The following is a 16,113-nucleotide window of genomic DNA, read 5'->3' on the forward strand; positions in this document are numbered from 1 at the left end:
TTTTGCATCTCCCTATATAATTAAATCATTTTGCTTCACAGTCGAATGAAGCCTGTGGAATAATGCTACGTTAACATACTGAATTACATACCTCTTGTAGTTTTCCCATACTTAACGAAAAACTGACAATTTAAAAATGTGACATTTCAAAATCCAATATGCCTTAAATACTATGATTACATGATGTTAAATAAAACATCTAAATTATGTTAATCTGTTTTTTTTTCATATTATGTCTCAAACCAAAAATGTAGGTGATGATAAACTTTTGGCGATAGCTAAACCTGCGAGGCTCCACTATGTTTCACAGTGTGGAACTGCTCCTTGAGCAGACCGGGCTGTTCCACTGAACAAGCACCACCATGTTTCACAGTGTGTAGGGAACCACTTTGCAAAATCAAGTTGTCCAGTTCTGTTTGGGCTCACAAAATTACACCTTTAGTATCACATCTCCCAGAAGAGTAATCATATGGCCTTAACACTGTCATCACTCTGCATCCTGCCTCAAGATAGACAATCTGCCAACTGTGATTTGTGAATTTGTGCTTTGATTGACAGTCTGCCAATACTAACTTGCTATGTTTTTTTCTTAATCCCTGTGGAGTAGACGGCACTATGACAGGGAGAAAAGGAATCTGAGCTGCAAATTACCTCCTGACCAGGAAAGGCGCTAGGTAAGATTAGTGGTATGCCTTCTCCGCAATGGGCCACTCGATGGTGGGACGGAACCGGAAGTCGTCCATCTTGGGGAAAAGGCCTTCGCTGTATGATGATGGAACACTGCTATATTATTGTTTTGTTTGCCTGTGTTGTAGCAGAGGACTAACCTGGGAGCTGACGCTCATGGAGCTAGCACACTCCCCTGCAGCACTGTGGCAAGAAGGCTTGGTGGGTGACGTCAGTCCAGGAAGTACTGTGGGTTGAGTCGCCAATGTGCTCACATTTATTAAATAACAAAACATGAACACACAAACAAATAGAACATGGAAAATTAAACAAATATTGGATGGAATGCAGCCAACCGATAGCAATTGTTTATCTTACTTTGTGATGGATCTCTCTGTCCTCTCACGTTCTTCTTAACTCTCTTTCACTTTCGCAGTGCTAAGCTGCTACACTTTTCATGCATGCGGCCATCGTCAAATTGGAAAACAATTAACCAATTTGAAGATGACCACATTCTGCATGTGTTCTTTTTGGCAGGGAAGATAACTGTCTGCTTCCCTGCCAACCCAAAAACCACACCAAGAATAATAGAAAATACATTTAAATAATAACAATAATAATTCACAATAATAAGAATGATAAAACAAAATCAACATAGAGGCGGGTGTACCCAGTCAAAGCACCTACCCTGCACACAACGACCACTCATCCCTGCACTAGATTACCTGCACTAAGGGAGCACTTGCGTCTTGTTTGCACCACGGGACATGGTTGGATTAATGTGGATTAATTAATTGTTTTGTTTGTTTGAGACTGCAACCCAAACGGCAGACTGTCCCCCAGTACCATTGTTGGTAGCAGGGTCCTTTAATTTAATAAAGCTGGTAATTTTGGAAGAGTTACTATTGTTTGGACATTCTATTTCTTCCTCATCACACGCACATCCTGACAGGCACCTATACTTTTTACGTCTAGTCATTAATGTGGGCTCTGAAAAAAAGGCAATCCAAAGGATTGCTTAACATCCAGTCTGTTCCTGCTTTTATTTTTCAGTTGACTCAAGGCAAAGAATCCTGTTTCAGACAAGTACAGTACTCCTCCTGATAGTTACGAGCCACAGTAAAGAGTCTGTGCTATTTGTGTTCCGCCTGATAACGAGAATACTAGTGTTAGTGCAATGGCATTACGGGGCAAATGGGAGCCATGACTGTACCACCTTACTGGACTGCTGTATGTAGTACTAACTAACTAATAGCAAGGCAAGCAAGATGGTTATTCACTTGCAGCAATGCACCATAAGTGGGAAAGAATAATTCAATATATTTTCTCTGTAGACTGTGATTGCAAGACAGCTCCACCAGCTGAGTTTCTTCCTCCACAGGTAGACTCACATCTTCCAATAATGCTCCAAATGGATCACAGATCCTTGTCTTTATCCTTGAGTTGTTTGTCTGGAAAGTAATGGCAGAATCTAGTGTGTAATTTAGTTAAGTGATTGCTGATTGATTTCTTCAGAATCTTCCCAGTTTTTAATTTGTAGAGACACTTTAGGAAACCTGTTTGTTCCACGGAGTAATTATTTCTTTTAATGCAGCAATTTTGTTGGTTTGCTCAAAGTGATTGTGCCCTCTGCCCTACAAAGACAGATTCAAATCATTCAGCTGATCGAATATATCTGCCAGATATGTAATGTGAGCATGCCATGTGTCATTGCTGAATTGCTCTGCCAGGTGACAGTTTTTCTTAAATAAAAGCTGCCTACTACCTTTCAGTTTGTATACATGAAACAAGAATTTACCATGAGACAGCGAACGAACCTCAGCATGATAAAGCAGATGGACATTCTCAATAACCATTTCATGACAGAAAACTTGAAAGTATGGAGAATTCTTAGCATTTTGTTTGATATAATTTACAATGTTAACAACATCTTTAAGAGTTTCGTGAAGCTCAGGCTCCATGTCTTTGGCTGCTAACATCTCTCTATGCCCGAAACCTTTGCATAACTCCTGAATGTTTCCGTCATTGAATCGGCTCCATCAGTTGTAACACCAACACACTGACATGGATGAGCTAGTCAAAAAGCTTAGCCCTGGGGCGGTTATCAGATTTCTAAACAAAGAATACATGCTCCCTTTCAGTCTTTGTCCTGTCTAGTACTAACCATACCTACTGACAAACAGAATAATAAAGGGGCACGGAAAGTGTCTGATATGACCTGTACTTGTTACCGAGTCAAAGCAGTAAAATTAGCTAGAAGTGTTCCAGATACGGTAACCCATTGTGAACAAAAAGAAATGTATACACAGGGAATCTTCCATGGGTTACAACATGCTTATAGACGCTCAGCTCACAGTTTAGCAAGGAAAGAAAAACTATCACCTTCTGACCCTTGTTGTGAGTGCACTGCTATGAAAAAGACCTAGGAGTTTTTGTTGACTCAGAAATGTCTTCATCTAGACAATGTGGGGAAGCTATAAAAAAGGTTAACAAGATGCTCGGATACATTGTGAAAAGTGTTGAATTTAAATCAAGGGAAGTAATGTTAAAACTGTACAATGCACTAGTAAGACCTCATCTTGAATATTGTAGAGAAAAGTGTAAGGTACTGCACGCAGGCTACAAATAAAAGGTATTGACAGTGTCGACAAGGGACTTTTTCATGAAAAAAGAAACAAGGACCAGGGGTCACAAATGGAGATTAGAAAAAGGGGCATTCAGAACAGAAAATAGGTTCTTATGTTCTTATGTTCTTATGTAACAATCTCCCTCCTGATTTGTGAAGGCGCTGTTTAACAGGAACAGAGTGCCTTGTACTGTTGGTCTGGCAGTTCATTCTAGGGTCAGTCGGAAGCCAGCCAGCCAGGAAGGGGGCAGAGTCACAATGCCCGATGTCATCAACCTAAAACGGTACGCGATGTGTCAGTCATGGATTGGAGGAGACGTGATTGAACTAGCTATTGCAGGGGGCATGACCAAGGGTATATCTGGGGATGTGACAATGTAATCTGTTCCTTTGATGTGGTTACGAGATTGACCGAAAAGGAAATGGACTGTGCAAATCCAATTGTGAGTGTTAAGTGTTTTCTTTGTTTTGTGAAAACTAACTGTCTGCGCTTGTCACTGATGGATGGCTAACGCAATCTGGGAGCTGTCGCTTACAGGCCAGCATCGAGCCTGGACAACACTGCACCAACTTGTCACTGTAATTACCTTGCTTGCACCGCACCTGCACTCAGAGAACACACTGTCAGGAGAAGTGACCGTGTCTGTGTTGTGTGTTGTTTTGTGTATTATTTCACATGGTTTAAATGCTAACAATACCGATACACAGTCTCAAACAGAAGAAAAAGGAAAAATAAGTAACTGTTTTGAACCGTAACTTTGTGTCTGTCATTGTTGGAGCACCTGTATCACCTATTAACCTGGGCACTGCAAACCACATGTTCACAATGCCATAATCCGATTGATTGGTGTATGAACCAGCCGATAAACTGTACAGTGTAGAGAAGGACAGGGAGAGCTTTTACTTCAATGCTGAGTGAAGCCCTGGAGAACCAAACACACCTGTGATGCCAGGAATTGGATCCAGAAAGAATAAAGAAGGAATCCCACTTGATTCTTAAGTAGCTGGCACCCTACTTGATGTAGAAGAAATAAAAGCATAAACATGTTCTGTGTTTATCTGTGTCATTGTATTAATCCTGCATAAAAATGTGTTGAGTATATGTTGTAGAACACCTGATAATAAGAAATAAGTGTTTGAATATATGTTAAGGATATCTCAACAATGTCAAATGTATAGAATACTGTGTGATGAATTCAATTGATAAACATAAAACCTGAAGGTTTGTTTAACCATAAATATTTGCACTCTGGTTCATTACTTCCTTATATGTGGCATGGATGAATATCGAAACTTAATCGAGGTGTACGAACAATAACTTACGTAGTTATGAAATTCAAGAGGTTATTATAGACTCTGCCTCAATGTGGGAATCAGAAAACTCAAAACAGCAGCAGGCTGCAGCATCTCAACCTGGATTCTTGAGTGACACACAAGCAAGAGAAAACTTGTTACTTTAATTTTAAATTAAAACAACTTTTGTTTTTGCAGTTTTGTATGTGCATTTACCTGTTTATACACTAGTTTCTTTTGAAATGTTTATTTTATTATAGTTTTTCATTTTTTGAAGTAGTGCTTTGTATGTGGCAAGTACGATGTCGAGAAGTGCAATATCATATAATTTTAATAAACAATATGGGGAATAGGTAATTCCATGTTTGAATTTTAAAATTGCTCTATATAAATCCGGCAATTGGGGCAACCTTGACATGTTACAGTTGTGCCTATTTGGTTGGTGCTGGCCAAGGTTGCCCAATAAACTTGGCTAGTGTTTTTGATACCTCAACTTTAAATTGCTGGGCACTTTTGACAACTTGGCATTTTTTCACATTTCCAATGTGTTTTTGTTTCAGATGATATAGATGTCACAATAAATGCATTCCCTAGTATATTTAATTTGTCATTAAACTTGGATGTCCTGTATAATATACATATGCGTGCCAGTATTAGGTCCTCTGCTATTCCTAATCTACATTAGTGATTTAGATTCTGGTATAGTAAGCAAACTTGTTAAATTTGCAGATGACACAAAAAGAGGAGGAGTGGCAAACACTGTTGCAGCAGCAAAGGTCATTCAAAATGATCTGGACAAGATTCAAAACTGAACAGACACATGGCAAATGACATTTGATAGAGAAAAGTGTAAGGTACTGCACGCAGGAAATAAAAATGTGCATTATAAACATCATATGGGAGATACTGAAATTGGAGAAGGAATCTGTGAAAAAAACTCAGAAATGTCTTCATTGGGGAAGCTTGTGGCTAACAAGATGCTCGGACATTGTGAAAAGTGTTGAATTTAAATCAAGGGAAGTAATGTTAGAACTGTACATGCATTAGTAAGACCTCAATCTTTGCAGAAGAAACAAAAGTAAAAACTATTGCAGCAGCAAAGGTCAATCAAAATTATTAGACAGAAACATGGTCAAATGCAAACGACTGCAAAGGAAATAAATTGCAATAAATATTATGGTAGATCTTTAAATTGCAAAGAAGAGAAAAAAACTCAGAAATGTCTTCATCCGGGGTAAGCTATAAAAACCGATAATGAGGCTCATACATTGTGAAAGACATTTAATTTAAAAAGGGAAGTTGTTAGAACTGTACAATGCAATAGTAAGACCTCATGAAGTACTCAGTTCTGGTCACCTCGCTATAAAACATATATTTTTTAATACTAATTTTTTATAACGACGAGACTTTCACGTTTCTTCTGATGGTCTTAATAAGGTCCAAATTTCGGACAGTATCGTTGTCCGATTTTCGTTAACTTAGACAAGTCAGAAACGTGTTTCTTCTGATTGCGACGTTGGATTAAGTTGTAAGTTTAAGATCAAGAAGCTGCTTGATGAGATTCTGGGATCAATAAGCTACTAACAACCAAACGAGCAAGATTGGCCAAATGGCCTCCTCTCGTTTGTAAACTTTCTTATGTTCTTATGTTCTTATGACTCATTTTAAGACAAAATTTCAGTGACACTGTTTTCCCTGAAATACCATTAGCTAAGTTTTACGCTCTAAGTTTTACGCTACAACACCAAAACAAGAAGAAGATCCCATAGATTACTGGACCATGCTAAACAGAGCGGAGGATGTGGCAGAAGAGTGTTTAAAAAGTCAGGGTAAAGCATGTAGCCATTCTGGATTAGGGGTTGCATCAATGTTTGTCCGTCATTGTTCAGAACCTAGTTTAGCACAAACTTTTAAATGCAAACCACTAACTAAAATGGACACTTCATGAGGTTCAGGAATTATTATACGAATATCAGCAGGAACGCCAGTCGAGGCCCAAGCTATCTCAACACACTATGATTGGCAGTAAGAGTCATCAATATGATGTGGAGGCTAGAACATCAAAAGACACGCATGGCACAGGTCCTGATTGTTACAGGTCTATTACAACACCTGGCAGTAGTTCAACAGATCAATTTGCATTAGATAGAGTAATAGGCATGTTGGAGCGAGTATTAGAACAAAACGCACAAAGTGTTTCGCAAACTCCACAGCTGAAGAATAGAAGAATCATAAACAGGAGGGCTCCTTGTAAGGTATGCAAGGATTGTGGCCACACTACTTACTCTGCCAGATGCACAGCTTGGGTTTTGGTTGTTTTCTCCTGGACATCGCCATGCAGATTGCACAAACAACAATGGTTCAAATATGGAAGTTCGAGTAACAGCCACTGACATCCAAACACAGGGAAACGTCAGTGCTCGCATCTAGGGGAGGGTAGAACGAGCCAGAATGCCCATATCTCCGACAATGATATTGGTTTAGAAACAGTATAAGAGCATTGTTGCCAATCAGAAAATTATGCCACCACCGTAATCAAGCAAAGCATTTGGAAAGTGGACTTCCAAAGTAATCTGTATTATACATCTGTGAAGTTCAGGATGCAGCGAGACTGACAGCTATGCTAGACACTGGCTCAATGGCCACGACAATTAGTGCTGATGCATCCCAAGACTCAAAGAAGCAGGGCTCATCAAGGATAAGCTGTTGAATGCAAAAGATGTACTAATTGTAGGTTGTGGTTGACTGAGGACACGTCCACTAGGAATCTGTGAACTAACTATGTAAGTGTATGACTATGAATTGACTGTCCCAACATTAGTTATTGCGGGGCAGGAAGATTAATTGATTCTCGGTACCAACATTCTCAAACATCTGAGCCAACAACTCAAGAGAGGTGAGGCATTCTGGCACAGGTTGTTGCAGACGATACAACATTTTTGCGATTAATGTCCAATGGGCAGAGATGGAGAGGTAACATCATACCCGAAAAAGTGGGCACTGTTAAATTGAAAAGAGCTGTGACATTGCAAGCAATGCAGGAGCATTTAGTCTGGGGGAGGTTATCAGTCGTCCAAAATGTCAGCAGGAAGCACTGTTATTGTGGAGCCAACGTCATCACGAGCAGCACCTCGAAAGGTCTTGGTGGGAAGAGTTGTCACTCCACTACGGGGAGATGGATGGGTGCCAATGAAAATCATCAATCCCAGTATGAAGCCCATAACTCTACAAAAAAATGCAAAGTTGGCAGATGCATATCTCTGTTTGGCACTGGAGGACTTGGATGATGACATCACTCACAACAGCCCCACCGCAGTTATGCAACAACAGGTCAGAAACATCAACGATGGAGGCAGATTCAAGAGCTTGACTTTTTAGACTGATTCTAGTAAATCCAACACTGGAATCGATCAGAAGTTAGACGCTCTGGGTCTTCTCAATCTTCCCATTGAGAGCTGCCAATTGAGTCCCTATTGGAGAGGAAGATTGTTGGATCTAATTGAACAATATGAAGCTGTCTTTTACAGACATCAACAAGATTGTGGTAAAGCAACTGGACTTATTCATCAGATATGACTTACAGATGACAGACCATTTTGGTTGCCCTACAGGAGGCTGTCTCCAGCCCATTATTCAAAATTGAAAGAGGCATTAAACAAAATGGAGAAAGGCATAATCCGCAAGTCCTGCAGCGAGTATGCTTCTCTGCTGGTACTTGTGTGGAAGAAGAATGATGACCTCCGCATATGTACTGATTTTCGTTGGCTTAATGCCAGGACAATAAAATGCACATCCACTACCTCACCAAGCAGATGTGTTAGCGGCACTAGGTGGCAATGTTTTCTTTAGCTCCATGAACCAAACTCTGGGCTATTATAATGTACCATTGCACGAAGAAGACAAGAAGTATACAGCTTTTACAACTCCGCTTGGACTTCATGAGTATAATAGATTGCTGCAAGGCCTGTGCAACAGCCCTGCCACATTCATGCGTATGATGATGACCATTTTTGGTGACCAGAACTTTCAAAGTATTTTTTGTATCTCGATGACTTGCTGGTATTCGCTAAAAGTGAAGAGGACGGATTGCAAAGACTGGAAATGGTTTTTCCGAAGTTGCAGGTTCATGGATTGAAACTGGCACCAAAAAAGTGTTATTTCATGCAGAAGTCCATTCAATTTTTTGGGCCATATCATTAGCCAAGAAGGGGTGGGCACAGACCCCAACAAAGTGACTGTCATTAATGATGTCAGCAAAACTGACCTCATGGAGTGTAATGGGTTAACTCCATCTCCAAAGAAAAATAAGATAATTCCTGGGAATGGTTGTTTACTACCAACACTTTATTGAGAACTGTTCAGCATTTGCAAAATCTCTGTTTGGGCTGTCAGTTGGTATCAAGAAACCACAAGTTGGCAAGGGTAAGAAGAGATCAACACCTACCAGAAAACTATATGATTGTACATTGTATTTAATTTCTCTCTCAATATGTATTTATTATTTTATTTATTTATCCATCTTCACACGGACTAGTTAATGTAATTATGTATTTATGTGTTTAATGAATTAGTTATTGTTATATTTATTGTCATGTTGGATCAGTCTCCCAACCTTCACAATAAGTGCAGGGATTTTGCAGTCTGGAGGGTGAGACTGAGTCTGTATTATTTCTGTTGAATACATGGAAGATAAATCGTCCTCAGTCATTCGTCTCATCACATTCTTCTAAATAAACACAACGCAAAGTAAGGTAGAGCAACATCACCCATTCTTCACACTACATTGTCATCAGTACGACCCACGTGACAGTAGCAAACAACAGTGAAGTACAAGAAAAAAAAAATTGAAAAATGACTGTGCTTTCTCTTTCAAGTAAATTCAAATACAAATATAAACCTAAAATCATTAAAATACAGTACTTTTACATTCAGTACATTTGTAGATTGGCTAATAGTCACAGTAACTTAAGTGAGAGAAGTGGTAGGTCCTCAAGGGGCTTGAAATAAAGTCTGTGTCGAGATAAAGGCCTTGATTAAGTGTTCGGCAGCAGCTGTGGCCTCCAACCTCTTTGTGCTTAAACAAGCTATCAGCCATTCATCGCCTCAGGTAAAACCAGGGCAAACATGGCTTACACAACAAAGGATATTCAATATTTGATCATTTCTAATTCTTGCTGAAACTAAATGTGTTCTGACTAGAACGGCCATATGTTTTTGTAATTCAGTCTAAAATATAACAGTCACCATGGTCAGGAAATAACCATGGCATACGTCCTCATTATTGCTTAAATAGTACTAGTAATAGGACTACTGTCCACCAGTGTCCACCAGGTGATATGTGAAAATGTGCCCTGGTTAGAATACAATGAATACTGTAATTTTTGTTGTTGAAATGTTACAAGAATAATAGGATTATAATGCATTTAAATTACACTTTTTGAAAACACCATGTATTGTGAGTGGAGACCAGAAAACATATCTCTGATGGCATTCATCATTAATGACCACAAAACTACTGCTATCTGGTCAATTTAATCAACACAAAATCTGATTCCTAAAAAACACACCAATGCAATCTATAGCAGATTTTACTTGAGCTCACTTTGCTTGATATTTAAATCACCTCAAGTCTAAGCTTATCTCTCTTCTCTCCCCAAAACCTAGCTACTACTGTTTATCCAACTGCAGAACAAAACCTTTTTTCTTTTAAAAATGATTTCTCGTACCGTTGAATTGCCACGAATCAGGAAAATTAGGACTATATTTAGTCACTGTAAAAAAATTAACAAGAGACTCGCGAATTGTCCCATTCTTCTACTAGACAGAGCAACCTTTACAGAAGTATTTCCGATCTTTTAGGCAGCCGGTGTCTTTTATTTACAATATTTTCAGAAATGGGAATTTTCACAAGGAAGTACATATTACACGTAACTGGTAAATCTGTGATAACCCTGAAAATGGCCTGCAGCAATGCAGCTCTACGGCAGCACTGAGACATTTTTAAAAGCTGTCCTGATATTTTGAATGCCTGTATGGTCTGTAGGGCTGCACAGACACATCAGCACTCCCTTTATACCTTGAGTTGAAGTTGGAAAAAAAAAGTTGCTTTTAAATATGTTTTCTTTTCATTACAGTTGGCTAAAGTGGTATCTTTCGAACTGTAGACAAAGCACAATTCTGAATGATGACTTCCGCTGTCCTGCGCTAACCTGTCTTCCCTTGTACAAGGTGCAAGCACCTTTTTTGAGTGAAAGGTGTATGCGGCAGAGATGTATAATAATTTTTAATATAAAATAATAATAATCTTTATTTTTATATAGCGCCTTTCATAGTGGACCACCATCACAAAGAGCTTTAAAAGATACGAGACTAGGGTGTGTGAACTATACATCAGCTGCAGAGTCACTTACAACAATATCTCACCCGAAAGACAGAGCACAAGGAGGTTAAGTGACTTGCTCAGGGTCACACAATGAGTCAGTAGCTGAGCTGGGATTTGAACCAGATGCCTGCTGGTTACAAGCCTGTTTCTTTAACCACTGGACCACACAGCCTCCTGTGACTCCTATGGCTCTTAGGTAGAACCAGCTTAATTCCTCTGATGTCTTCTCACTAATGATGAGAATGAGAATGTAAATGTAGATAGAGATGGGAGCCCGGCTAACAAGATTTAAGTTTTTTGCAGTTATCAGACTTTTAAAAGACTCGCCCACACCTGAGGTGGCTTTGGAAGGCTCACTGAGAGCAGAAACTGACCCAAAACTGTCACCACTACTGTAAGCAGGCTATTCACTAGGATATAAAAATGCTGTAATAACTGTACTAGGTTTTAACTCTTTGTGGTCCATTTATTCAGCACTTGCCAGGCGCGTCAGGTCCAATTTATTTTCACACGGGCTGTTGATTTTACATGTGCCATTTAAACTCTTTTTTTTTCCCCCCAGAGTAAAACAGGTTTAAAAGGCACTGCATCGCAAAAGGACATCAGTACAGCATCTGCAGCCAAGCCTGGCCCCTTGTTCGCTGTATTTTTCACATATCTCTTCATAGTCGTGCATACTGATAAATCCTCTCCCGATCACTCATTGTATCACCAAACAACTCAATAACGCAATCCAAGTCATTATTGTATTACTATAACATCTCAAAAAGCTCTGCAAAAGCAGCTGCACAAGCAGCTATCTCCTTTGTTTGTGTCCGTCTTATCTCTGTGGCTAGCTCTACTGCTCAGATACGCCCCCTTTTTTTGGCTTAATTCAGCTCGTATGGGTATCACTCTCGGCCATTGAAAGGTTTTCTCAGCTTTTTCTGGAGACCTGTGCTTTACGTCTTTCTGATGTCGGACAGGGTCCAACATCGGACTGGAAAGGGAAAATTGTAATGTTGGATTTGGTCCAACATTGGACCGCAAAGGGTTAATGTATGTACCTGTTTTCTTTTTATAATAGATTATCACTACCTTGAGTTCTTCTCCTGTTTGACTAGTGAAATGTGTGCTTTAACAAACAATGTTACAGAAACTATAACTTACACACATAGCTAACTAATGTCACTGTTTAATAAAACAAACCCAGCGTGTTTTTTTTTTGTTTTGTTTTTGTTTTTTTTTATTGGCTGACATTCCTTACTCTGTTATTACTTCTTAGTTAATTTTTTTAATTGTAAGAGCATGTGAAAAGGCAGGGTGTGAGCTGACATACTTATGAATCTTTTAAATGCAGCGGTGCCGTGCTTTAATTAGCTAGAGATCTCGCTAAAATGACGTAAATAATATTTAAAATTAGTGTATTGCGGCTTTCTTCATTAACATATTTTTTCTTAGTACACATGACAAAATGTGCGGAACCAAAATGCTGATTGCTGTATGCTTGCGCTGCGACTGGCCCATCTTAGTACATCTACCCCTTACTGTCATATTGTTTATATTTGAACAGTCTTCATTTATACTTGAATAACAACTTTTTCTTGCTGTATTAGACTCTTTGCAACATTCTCAAATTCATCTGCTTCATTCATCACTGCTGTTACCTGAATCATTTAATTTCTTTGCAACATTTACACTTGGATTACAAACAGACTTGGTGAGATCAAATTATTCATTCACCTTTCCATCTGGATTGTGATTTTGTTTTGTTTAAATTATTTACCATCAAATCTAAATAAGAACATAAGAAAGTTTACAAACGAGAGGAGGCCATTCGGCCCATCTTGCTCATTTGGTTGTTAGTAGCTTATTGATCCCAAAATCTCATCAAGCAGCTTCTTGAAGGATCCCAGGGTGTCAGCTTCAACAACATTACTGGGGAGTTGATTCCAGACCCTCACAATTCTCTGTGTAAAAAAGTGTCTCCTATTTTCTGTTCTGAATGCCCCTTTGTCTAAACTCCATTTGTGACCCCTGGTCCTTGTTTCTTTTTTCAGGCTGAAAAAGTCCCTTGGGTCGACACTGTCAATACCTTTTAGAATTTTGAATGCTTGAATTAGGTCACCACGTAGTCTTCTTTGTTCAAGACTGAACAGATTCAATTCTTTTAGCCTGTCTGCATATGACATGCCTTTTAAGCCCGGAATAATTCTGGTCGCTCTTCTTTGCACTCTTTCTAGAGCAGCAATATCTTTTTTATAGCGAGGTGACCAGAACTGCACACAATATTCAAGATGAGGTCTTACTAGTGTATTGTACAGTTTTAACATTACTTCCCTTGATTTAAATTCAACACTTTTCACAATGTATCCAAGCATCTTGTTAGCCTTTTTTATAGCTTCCCCACATTGTCTAGATGAAGACATTTCTGAGTCAACAAAAACTCCTAGGTCTTTTTCATAGATTCCTTCTCCAATTTCAGTATCTTCCATATGATATTTATAATGTACATTTTTATTTCCTGCGATGTGATGCGTTTTGTGTTTTATGCCCCCCCCCCCATTATTGCCTGTAGAAAAACTGGTTTATTTAACTGTTAATGTTATATGTGTTTTTGAGGTATAGTGTTTGTTAAAGGAATCCAGGAAGATACTCCATTTTGCTATTTGTATTGGTCAGTTTTACTTTTCATTATCCATTTTCCTCTCATTTGTGTCTATATTTTCAGCTTTTCTGTGTCCTGGGTGATTCCTAGGGATTCTAGTTGGGACGATGGTTTATCTTGAGAGTGGGACGCCTACTGAAGAAAACAGGGATAGCAGACTGAAGATTGCTTGAGCGGGGGCGGGGTGTCCGAAGGTGGGGATATAAGGAGAAACTCGTCTTCCCCGCAGATCTCAAACAGGTGGTGGAGGGAGGGATTAATGGGCACAATTTAAAAGCCTCTAAAATATCCGCTTTTGAGAGCCAGGTGCCTTGGCCTGCTGCTTTGATGGATTTAATAGCGTCGGAAGCTGTAATGTAATGTAGCTGACGGTGGCATTTTCATCTCTGTAGTGCCAGGGCAGCAGGTCTGGTTGCTGGGTCGAGGTCTGCATTAGAAGTAGACGTTACTGGGCTTCCATCGGAGAAACGATGAAATAGAGAAGTGAATGCGATATTTTTAGGAGAATCTGGCAGGGAGGGAGAACAGGTCGCAGTGTATGAGGTAAAGAAAAATGCCAGAGAAAGAGCTGAGCTGTGACTGGATTTAAATAGGGAGTCAATGATGACAAACATTACAGAAATTAGGAAATACGAGCCCTGGTTCACACCCCTTGAACTTCACCAAAGTTAACATTAACAGCCCATGCTGTAGTTTTTTCTATGTGTTTTTTCAATCTTTGTTTTCTTCTATTTCATTTAGCTGTTCCTCATCTACTGTTAAGTGTCTACTCTTGACAGTTGTTGGTGCACATTTTTTGTTGTCTTCACTCACAACGTTGGTGTTGTACCAGTTATTTGGAGTTTCACCCCCAAATATAAAAGGAAATAGGTGGAATGTCATTCATTTTTGGCAGAGGTTTTCTAATTAATAACAAATACAATGGCAGTTTGTCATGGAATTTAGAATGCAGTGGTGCATAATGATTTATTCAGTGTGAAGCGGTTCATTAGTATGCAAGCCAAGCTATATGTTATATATACGCATGGTAATGTGATGCTGTTTAACCAATCAGAGGTTGTTATTTTCCAAGCCATGTATATAAAACAACAGAAGTTGTGGCACTGTACATACCTTGGCATTCTGTATGCAGCGGACTGCATATGTCAAGTCTCGGAACATGTTGCCTTCCAGTCTGGCCTGTGCCTGAACACAGACCAAGACCCCTCCCTTCCCGTCCCTGAAGAGGCACTTTCGGATGTGGCAGCCTTGCAGGCTACTGGCAAGGGCCTGGACTTCCTTGTCCCTCTGCAGCTCCTGTTGGAACGTCCTTAGCGCAAGGGTGGTCTGGAGGGGGGTAGTCCTGTCCCCCTGAGGCCTAAACCTCTCTGTCCTCTCCAGCAGGTGGCTCAGGCCATGTGACTGGTAGGAAAGCTTGTACGCCAACTGCTCATCATCCTCATTCTCACTGGCTGTACTCAGATCACTATCGCTGTTGTCTGTCTCCAAGATCAGAACCTCTCCATGTTCGACCAACTGACCTTTGGTGATATAAAGCTCGCTCATACCAGAGTCAAGCTTTTGGTCTTTGGATCCTACCTCTGGGTTCAGTTCACTTGGGTGGTTTTGGTTCACCACTATCTCCAAAGTCCTTAAGCCATCAGAAGGCTGCTTGCTATCTGAAGGGACAGCATTTAAGAATGATTTGGATTTGGCCAGGGCAGCAAGATGTTTACAGGCCCAGTTTCTATCTGAAGCTGGATAGCCCTCAACTGTCACAGAGTTATTCTCGCTCCCAATGAACTCACAGTTCTCCAGCAAGCTGACAACAACCCAATGGAAGTTGATGCTGCACTGGCTGAAAGTGCAGAATTTGATTTGGCAGGTCCCTGGTCCATAGATATGGACCTGGCCATTCTCAAGATTGCAGTTGTCGAACTGGACGTGACCCGAGGATGTCTAAGGACAAATCAGGTGAAAACATATCAATAAACACAACCTTTGGCACAGCTTAAGATTAAGTCATAATTTCCATGTCAAAGCAGCAAAGTATTCAACTTGATTTGTTCTTATCTTTGCCAGACCAAGCTGGTCAGACTCACTATAGTGAATGAACACTTCTTCTATTACAGTACTTCAATTAGACACAACTGGTACGAGGATGTTAAGAAAATGTACCTGCTTGGACCTCTCAGAACTACATTTCCCATCATCCTCCTGCTCACTGGTAAATCCACCTCAGTTATATATGTGAGCAGGAGGGTGATGGGAAATGTAGTTCTGAGAGGTCCATCTGGGTACATGGGAAGCCCTGTTGAGGCAGGGGATGCAATTTAAAAGTTTAAAAAAGTGGTCAAAATGTAAAAAAATAAATAAATAAACAAACAAACAAACACACACACACACACACCTTACATAAACAGTTGTAGCAACACATGGAAACATGCAACACAATAAAATAAAAAAGGTCCTTATGTACCCTTTAACACAGACTTAAGAAATAAAATTGCTTGCTTACAT

General features: G+C 39.7%; 1 protein-coding gene across 6 annotated transcripts in view; it reads right to left on the minus strand.

The window, feature by feature from the left end:
- The window catches only part of fbxo10 (F-box protein 10), a 129,144-nt gene that overhangs the window by 77,702 nt on the left and 35,329 nt on the right, over positions 1-16,113 (minus strand). For all 6 annotated transcript variants that reach the window (XM_041226235.1, XM_041226226.1, XM_041226254.1 and 3 more), the window contains exon 3: positions 14,728-15,552. In XM_041226235.1, coding sequence (XP_041082169.1) covers positions 14,728-15,552 — 825 coding nt within the window. The remainder of the gene's footprint in view (positions 1-14,727; positions 15,553-16,113) is intronic.

The sequence above is a fragment of the Polyodon spathula genome, chromosome 2, assembly GCF_017654505.1.
Source record: "Polyodon spathula isolate WHYD16114869_AA chromosome 2, ASM1765450v1, whole genome shotgun sequence".
Taxonomy (NCBI): Eukaryota; Metazoa; Chordata; class Actinopteri; order Acipenseriformes; family Polyodontidae; genus Polyodon; species Polyodon spathula.